A 10,000-nucleotide genomic window follows, 5' to 3' on the forward strand; every position below is an offset into this window, starting at 1 on the left:
AAACGACACAGTCTTGTGAGCCATCAACAATCAAAATTGATCATGTCATTATTTAATTTTATTAAATTGAGCTTTTATATAGCGCAATATCCACTAAACGTGTTCAAATCGCTTTACAAAGTGGTCCCTGGCCAACAGCAACATTTGACACTTGGGACGGGATATGACGCCTGATATTACAAATTTTTCCGACAGAGTTAACTCATTTTACACCTGAGTACGGTGAGAGAATGTGAATAAAGAGCCTTCTCCAAGGACTCAACTATGCGCCAAGAGAGGCTCAAACCCAGGACTATCCGATCCAAAAGCGAGTGTCATACCACTAGACTACACAGCGGCGATAAAGCCTTCGGCAGCGTCCAAAGAGTCTGGCCTGTCAATGGTGGACAGACTATGGACCAAACTATAAATCATGGTATTACTTGAGTGTGCGGCTATGTGGTCTTGTGGTATGACACTCGCTTTCGGATCGGAAGGTCCTGGGTTCGAGCCTCGCTCTCGGCGCATAGTTGAGCCCTTGGAAAAGGCTCTTTACTCACATTCTCTCACCGTATCAGGTGTAAAATGAGTACCTGGCCGTTAACAGCGTTGTCTTTGTCCGAAAAATTGTAATATCGCCTAACAGGCGTCATGTCCCGTCCTACATGTTAAATGTTGCTGTTGACCAGGGACCCCTTGTAAAGCGCTTTGAGCATATTTAGTGGATATTGAGCTATATAAAAGCTAATTTATTATTATTACCAAAAGTGTAAAAAATCGAGCCTAAAACTGAAATTGAATTTCTGACACTAAAGTAGCAATGACTATGAAAAATTTTTTTTTTCTCTTTTTGAGGGAAATCAAAGCCCTATCGCCACTGAGTAAAAATGTTTTTGAATTTTGAAAATCCATTCATAAATAAACAAGTTATGCAGTTTCAAAGGTGTCATTTATTTGGATGACCCGCAAAGAGGAAAAAAACGCAAAATATGGGACGCTTTTTCGGCATTTTTTTAGACCTTTGGTTGTATCTTGCGTAATAAGTGGATTAAAAGATTGAAATTTGGCAATTTTATGACAAATTTGATAGAGAATATGATGAAAACATTAGAAGAGTTCTAATTTATATAATTTTAGAGCTGGATGGTATATAACACACACAGAGAGAGAGAGAGAGGAGAGAGAGAGAGAGAGAGAGAGAGAGAGAAATGAGTATAACACACACACACAAACACACACACACAGATAGAGAGAGAATTAAGAAATGAGTAATAACACACTCACAACACAGGAGGAGAGACAGAGAACAGAGAGAGAGGAGGGGGAAGAGATTGGTAATAAACGAAGAAATATAGAAGGAAAAGAGAAATTGGACAGGGGACAAGAGTTACTGTGAACGTGACTTGAACACATAATTAAACATGCTGAGATTGTAGATCATATTGCAATCGAAAACTTTTAACATTAAATTTCTTAAATTCTTGTAAATTAAACAGTCAAATTATCAGCTGTTTATTGAACCCAAACACAATGGCAGACGATAAACACCCCTCTGATAGCCCGTCCTGACATTCAAGAGTGATGTTGAGTATACAGTAAGCATAAACCAATTTGGTAGATTATCATTAATACTAACATCACCATCATCATGACTACCACCGGTACATATTCATCATCATCATCATCATCATCATCATCATCATCATCATCATCATCATCATCATCATCATCATCATCATCATATTCATCATCGTCGTCGTCGTCACCAGGAGGAGAGGAGAAGAAGAAGAAGAAGAAGAAGAAGAAGAAGAAGAAGAAGAAAAAGAAGAAGAAGAAGAGAAGAAGAAGAAGAAGAAGAAGAAGAAGAAGAAGAAGAAGAAGAAGAAGAAGAGAAGAAGAAGAAGAAGAAGAAGAAGAAGAAGAAGAAGAAGAAGAAAAAAACTACCCCCCCCCCCCCCCCTTCTCCAAAGAAATTCAACATTCATTGGGGACTGAACCCCAGACTTTCTGATTGCTAGCACCTTTGCGTTTCCCATCCAGTCCTTACCTCCAGCAGGAAGTTGGTGGTGAAAACAATGGCGGTAAAACAACCCCCCAGGATACATAAGACCACAAAATTGATGACCAGTCTCTTGGCGTAGAGCTTGACTTTCTCCTGTCTCGTCCTCAACTGTTGTTTCTGTTTGATGCTGATCTCCTCCATTTTGGACTGTGGACGAGGAAAATAAGAAAACAAATTTATTGAGTTACTAAAACGCCCTGTACTTTTCAGTGTGGCTATGTGGTCTAGTGGTATGATACTCGCTTTCAGATCGGCAGATCCTGGGTTCGAGCCTTGTGCTCAGCGCATAGTTGAGTCCTTGGAAAAGGCTCTTTACTCACATTCTTTCACCTTACTCAGGTGTAAAATGAGTACCTGGCCGTTAACAGTGTTGCCTTTGTCTGAAAAACTGTAATATCGCCTAACAGGCGTCATGTCCCGTCCTACATGTTAAATGTTGCGGTTGACCAGGGACCCATTGTAAAGCGCTTTGAGCTTGTTTAGTGGATATTGATCTATATAAAAGCTGAAATTAAAAAATAAAAACTTTGTTTATTTCTCAAATGGGTTTGCAGTGGAATTTTCAAGAGTATAGGGCCCTAATATTGAAAAAAGTGATCACCTTAAAGATTTTAAATTACTTTTTGGTAGAGATAATAGAGTGATGTTGCGTGATGACCGAGGGCTTCTGGTTCAAAGCTTAAAGTTTATTAGTTAAGAAGGACAAATAGGGACTAAATTGTAAAGGCATTTGACGACTTGTAATCTGTTCTAAAGCGGACAAGAAGCCAGAACAAATGATAACAGGAAAGCCTCATGCTATTATTTCTATGATGGAAAAGAAATAATAAAGCCAAAAATACCTGAGCATTTATATAGCACAATATCCACTACACATGCCCAAAGTGATTTACACAGGGTCCCAAGCCAACAGCAACACTTAAAATGTAGGACGAGACATGACGCATGTTAGGTGATATTACAGGTTTTTGTACCCCGACAGAGACAACGCTTTTAACGGCCAGTTACTCATTTTACATCTGAGTGGACTGAGACTATGTGGGGAAAGAGCCTTTTCCAAGGACCCAATTATGCACCGCTCAACAACACTACTCTGCTATACTTAGACTACTTGTACTGGTACACACTACTCCGCTATACTAAGACTACTTGTACTGGTACACACTACTCCGCTATACTAAGACTACTTGTACTGGTACACACTACTCCGCTATACTAAGACTACTTGCACTGGTACACACTACTCCGCTATACTAAGACTACTTGCACTGGTACAACACTTACTCTGCTATACTTAGACTACTTGTACTGGTACACACTACTCCACTATACTAAGACTACTTGCACTGGTACACACTACTCCACTATACTAAGACTACTTGTACTGGTACACACTACTCTGCTATACTAAGACTACTTGTACTGGTACACACTACTCCGCTATACTAAGACTACTTGTACTGGTACACACTACTCCGCTATACTTAGACTACTTGTACTGGTACACACTACTCTGCTATACTTAGACTACTTGTACTGGTACACACTACTCCGCTATACTTAGACTACTTGTACTGGTACACACTACTCTGCTATACTTAGACTACTTGTACTGGTACACACTACTCCTTACTTAACTACTAGCCCTGTAACAATTAACTCCGCTTATAAGACTACTTGCACGTGTACACAAACTACGCTATAACAAGACTACTTCACTGGTACACATAACTATCGCTATACTTAGACTACTTGCACTGGTCACACCTACTCCGCTATACTTAGACTACTTGCACTGGTACACACTACTCCGCTATACTTAGACTACTTGCACTGGTACACACTACTCCGCTATACTAAGACTACTTGCACTGGTACACACTACTCCGCTATACTTAGACTACTTGTACTGGTACACACTACTCCGCTATACTTAGACTACTTGTACTGGTACACACTACTCCGCTATACTAAGACTACTTGCACTGGTACACACTACTCCGCTATATTAAGACTACTTGCACTGGTACACACTACTCTGCTGTACTTAGACTACTTGCACTGGTATACACTACTCCCCTATACTTAGACTACTTGCACTGGTACACACTACTCCGCTATACTTAGACTACTTGCACTGGTATACACTACTCCCCTATACTTAGACTACTTGCACTGGTACACACTACTCCGCTATACTAAGACTACTTGCACTGGTACACACTACTCCGCTATACTTAGACTACTTGCACTGGTACACACTACTCCCCTATACTAAGACTACTTGCACTGGTAGGTTCGTGAAGAATGGATATTATTCAACTTAACAAGCATGTAACTTGGCTTTGCTGACTTAACTGTTCAAGAAATTAATTGCACTATAATCTGCATTCCCTTGTCTTTCTTATAAGCCAAAAATATATTTGGTCTACGGTGACATTATTTAAATACTTCACTTAACAAAACCCAACATTTTATGGTCTTCTTACAATTTTTATGTCTAAACGTGTCTATGGTTTAACGATCAACTGCGCAAATGATTCTTATGTGTTTGGTATCATAATAACAATTGATTTTATCTCGTTTTGTTCACACCTAAAACAAATCTTTATCATAACATAATCTTAAAGCGGGACTCAAACCCTGGACCTTCTAATCCAAAATCAAGTGTCACACCATCAGACCACATATACCATCAGACCATAAATACCATTAGACCACATATACCATCAGACCACAAATACCATTAATCCACAAATACCATTAGACCACATATACCATCATACCACATATACCATTAGACTACATATACCATCAGACCACATATAACATTAGACACTTTGCAAAGTTCTTTGAGCACGTTTAGTGGATATTTTGCTATATAAAAGTTCAAGTTTTTTTTGTTTTTTTTTTTTTTGTTTTTTGTTTTTGGGGGGGGGGGGGGGGGGTTTCTATTGAATACCTGTAAGTCGTTAAATATAATGTTGTGTTTGTAGAAAGCCGTTTTTTCCGAGTCGATACAATAATCCCAGCCGGCAAAGACAGAGTTGGAATAGGCAGCGATGGCTTTGTTGTCTAAATCCATAATGGTCTGTTTGACCGATTTGCTAGACCTGAAAACAAAATACAATAAAAAAGATAGAAATTGGTACAAAGCTGCCAGAAGCTGTGGAAAACAAAATACAATTAAAAGGATAGAAATTGGTACCAAGCTGCCAGAAGCTGTGGAAATCAAAATACAATTAAAAGGATAGAAATTGGTACCAAGCTGCCAGAAGCTGTGGAAAACAAAATACAATAAAAAGGATAGAAATTGGTACAAAGCTGCCAGAAGCTGTGGAAAACAAAATACAATAAAAAGGATAGAAATTGGTACAAAGCTGCCAGAAGCTGTGGAAAACAAAATACAATAAAAAGGATAGAAATTGGTACAAAGCTGCCAGAAGCTGTGGAAAACAAAATACAATAAAAAAGATAGAAATTGGTACAAAGCTGCCAGAAGCTGTGGAAAACAAAATACAATAAAAAAGATAGAAATTGGTACAAAGCTGCCAGAAGCTGTGGAAAACAAAATACAATTAAAAGGATAGAAATTGGTACCAAGCTGCCAGAAGCTGTGGAAAACAAAATACAATTAAAAGGATAGAAATTGGTACAAAGCTGCCAGAAGCCAGAATGGATATTATTCAACTTAACAAGCATGTAACTTGGCTTTGCTGACTTAACTGTTCAAGAAATTAATTGCACTATAATCTGCATTCTTTTGTCTTTCTTATAAGCCAAAAATATATTTGGTCTACGGTGACATTATTTAAATACTTCACTTAACAAAACCCAACTTTTTATGGTCTTCTTACAATTTTTATGTCTAAACGTGTCTATGGTTTAACGATCAACTGCGCAAATGATTCTTATGTGTTTGGTATCATAATAACAATTGATTTTATCTCGTTTTGTTCACACCTAAAACAAATCGTTAACATCTTAAAGCATGCTTGATTAAAAACATCAATAATAATAATAATAATAATAATAATAATAATAATAATAATAATAATAATAATTAATAATATAATAATAATAATATATAATAATAAATAATAACAATAATAAATAAATAATAATAATAATAATAATAATAATAATATAATAATAATAATAATAATAATAATACACATTTATATAGCGCTCATTCTCGTGTAAAACACAAGCTCTGGGCACTTTACAATATAAATATCAATTTTAAGTGAAAAAAATAAAATAATACTAATAATTCATAGCCAAACAAGGATTCATAGAGTCAATAAAAACAAATACAGTAAAAATGTGTCTTGAGATTCTTTTTAAAGGTAGGTAAAGACTTGCACTCCCTCAGACCACGTGGTAGTTCATTCCAAATCTTGGGGCCGAAACAAGCAAACGATCTATCACCAAATTTTGTTCTTGATCTTTTTTCCGAAATTTTCGTCTGGTCATTACATGATCTTATAGTGTAATTTTCAAATTTACACATGACCACGTGATCTGTGAGATATGCCGGTGCTATACCGGTCAAACACTTATAAACAAGACACGCTGCTTTGTAATATGTGCGCATTTCAATGGGCAACCAGTGGAGAGAGGCCAACAAAGGGGTTGCATGATCAAATTTTTTTTTGCCAAAAACTAATCTTGCTGCACTGTTTTGCAGTAGTTGTAATTGTTTAATAGAAGCCTGAGGCAAGTTGACAAGCAGCGAGTTACAATAATCTAGTTTCGAAAAAATGAGGGAAACAACCAATGTTTTACATGTTCCAATTGCAATATACTGACGGATCGAACTGATTTTCTTCAATTGAAAGTATAAAGATTTACAGAGAGCAGAAATGTGAGCCGACATTCTCATTTCTGAATCAATGAGGTCAATCAAGGGTCAGATAATTGCAGAGGGTAGAGGTTAAATGACCTTCGGATTTTCAGCTAAATGTTCGTTCGTTTGGTGCTGTGAGGTTACATTTTAGTTTTGTGTGTTGGCACATTATATCTGGCTGGTGGATGTTATGAGTATTTTAGATAAACACATAGCATCAATTGAGGAACTAGGTAAAGTAGATGGAGAAAATGTTATTTTAACCCATCCAAGCCTAACACTGACTATATCCGTATCTAATTGTGACAACTTTCACATCTTTACTGAGATAATTAGAAATTGCGTTTATCTTCCACCATTAAAAAAAAAAGTTTAAAAATTGAGCTTTATATAGCGCAATGGCCACTAAATGTGCTCAAAGCGCTTTACAAGGGGTCCCTGGTCAACAGCAACATATAACATGAAGGACGGGACATGATGCCTGTAAGGCGATATTAAAATTTTTTGGACAAAGACAATGCTGTTAAAGGCCAGGTACTCATTTTACACCTGAGTACGGTGAGAGAATGTGAGTAATGAGCCTTTTCCAAGGACTCAACTATGCGCCGAGTGCGAGGCTCGAACCCAGGACCTTCCGATCCGAAAATGAGTGTCATACCACTAGACCACACAGCCGTATGTATTTTTTATAAAGCTATGTGGTCTAGTGGTATGACACTCACTTTCAGATCGAAAGCGCATAGTTGAGTCAATGGAAAAGGCTTTATTCATATTCTCTCCCTGCACTCAGGTGTAAAATGAGTACCTGGCTGTTAACAGCTCTGTCTGAGAAAATAGTAATATCACCTAACAGGTGTCATGTCTCGTTCTACATGTTACGTGTTGCTGTTGGTCAGGGAACTTTTTGTAAAGCGCTTTGAGCTTACAATATGACAATCCTAAGGAATTTCCTAAGGCTTACGTTCTGACAATCATCATAAAGATTATGAAGAAAGAGCCCAGCATGACCAGCATGTAGACAAGACCCATGTTGAAGTCAGTGGAGACTTTGTAGAGGCTGCCCCCTTGTGTGACTTGGTAGGTGACCGACAGGTTGCTGTAGCGGCCGTAGAAGATGGACGTGTCTTCAAGGACACCCTGAAGGGAAAAGAGAGATATGGTTGTTGCTATTAGTAGTTACTACTAGTATCGTTCGGCTACACTTCTATGTTCAAGATATCAATCATCATCACATTTGTTGATGGTTTCAAATCCCCCTTCCAGTTTTGTCTCTGGGCAATCTAGTACGAGGTGGTTTGCATCTTGTGGTGCTTGGTTGCACTTTGGGCATGTTGGTGATTCTCGGAGCCCCCATTTGTGCATGTTGGCAGCTGTTCTTGTATGTTTTGACCGGAGTCTATTTGCAGCTACCCAGTATTTTCTTGGTTGATCCTGTAGACCTGGGAGACTTTTACAGGGATCTTCAATTACTCGTAGTTCCCCTCCTGTTGGTTTATTTCTTTTCCATTCCTCGCACCAGGCTTCTTGCATTGTTGCTATTGATAAAGGGGCAGCGTGGCTCAGGAATACAGTCTTTGCTTTGTAGCTGAAATGTACTGAGTTTGAATACCTGCTGTGCTGTGTGCCCTTCAGCAAATCACTTCACTGCACTGCGGCTGACTCCTGGATTAGTCCAGTCTTCCCTTGAAATAGATTCTAAAGACAAATTTACTCCATGGGATGGATGAAGGCAATTTGTTACAATAACAATAACTACAACCACAAGAACAAGAACAAGAACAACAACAACAACAACAATATCAATAACTACAACCACAAGAACAATAACAACAACAACAATAACAACCACAACAATAACTACAACCACAAGAACAAGAACAACAACAACAACAACAATATCAATAACTACAACCACAAGAACAATAACAACAACAACAATAACAACCACAACAATAACAATAACAACAACAACAATAAAAACAACAACAACAACAATAATAATAAAAACAACAACAACAACAATAAAAACAACAACAACAATAAAAACAACAACAACAACAACAACAACAACAACAACAATAATAACAAGAATCCCTCTGCTTCCTACCGTGCCCTTGGCAATGTCCAGGACAACGGGAATTCCCGTATAGTCGCTGATGTTGTCCACGTAGTTGGTGTAGACATTGCTGCAGACGACAGACTGGTACAGGCCCTCGTTGGACTTGGTCACGTTCACAGGCGTTTCCTTGATGAAGATGTTCTTGCTGGGCTCCGCCCACGTGATGAATTGAGGCACGTACAGGCACGACAGGAAGATGAGGAACACCAGGAAGTTGATTTTGATCAGCCATCTTGTGAACCGGAAGTAGGTGGTTGTGGCAATGCCACACCGGCCTGGAGAATGAAGCGATTTGAGCATTTTCAATTTGACAAAAATATATTAATAGATAAAATGAAATCAAATATAAACAAATTTGATTGTAAACATAGTGTAATATACACGAAATGTGCTCAAAGCACTTTACAGTGGCTTCCAAAGCCAATGGCAGGGAGAGAATTCGCCAGGCTTTTGTACCAGCAAGAGAAGGCATTGGGTGGCTGCTGACAGACACGATAGGTTGGCCAGATCCTTCGGAAAGCACCTCATCGTAGCTTGTCGCTCCAACACCGAACCCACTCCACAGCATCATTGGAGCAGACTCTTTGATCAAGGTCAGTGTAGCTGGTCCCGTCCTGGCATTCTCTAAGGATGGGGACATTAATTAATTAATTAAATAATTAATTAATTAATTAATTAATTTCCTTTATTCATCCCTAACGGGAAATTTTTCTTTAGGGTCTATTCCAAGGGAAGACTGGAATAGCCCAGGCGTCAGCCGCAGTGCAGCGCCGCATGTAGCAAGCATCCACGTCGCGTCCCTGGAATCCCTCGCAGGAGACCGATTGCTACAACATGCACAACACCAACACTCAGGATGGTAAAAAAGGAAAGAACCTGAACCATGACCCAGCAGGTTCTCCAATGGAATCCACGGATAAGAGGAAACAGACCTGGAGGAGGAGCCTTCACCAAGATGTGTGCATCTCCAATCGTACCTGGACTGAGGCAA

At 38.6% G+C, this 10,000-nt stretch overlaps 1 protein-coding gene across 8 annotated transcripts in view; it reads right to left on the minus strand.

Moving 5' to 3' along the window:
* The window catches only part of LOC144972232 (transmembrane channel-like protein 7), an 81,762-nt gene that overhangs the window by 31,166 nt on the left and 40,596 nt on the right, over window positions 1–10,000 (minus strand). For all 8 annotated transcript variants that reach the window (XR_013645315.1, XR_013645314.1, XR_013645316.1 and 5 more), the window contains exons 5-8: window positions 8,998–9,284; window positions 7,852–8,027; window positions 5,004–5,154; window positions 2,027–2,188 (exon numbers count right to left, since the gene is read on the minus strand). Coding sequence is in view for 5 of the 8 variants with exons in the window: in XM_078913269.1 (XP_078769395.1) it covers window positions 2,027–2,188; window positions 5,004–5,154; window positions 7,852–8,027; window positions 8,998–9,284 (776 nt within the window). In the remaining 3 variants the exon portion in view is untranslated. The remainder of the gene's footprint in view (window positions 1–2,026; window positions 2,189–5,003; window positions 5,155–7,851; window positions 8,028–8,997; window positions 9,285–10,000) is intronic.

Source organism: Berghia stephanieae, chromosome 5, assembly GCF_034508935.2.
Source record: "Berghia stephanieae isolate SIO BIC M18660-M18661 chromosome 5, UCSD_Bste_1.3, whole genome shotgun sequence".
Classification (NCBI taxonomy): domain Eukaryota; kingdom Metazoa; phylum Mollusca; class Gastropoda; order Nudibranchia; family Aeolidiidae; genus Berghia; species Berghia stephanieae.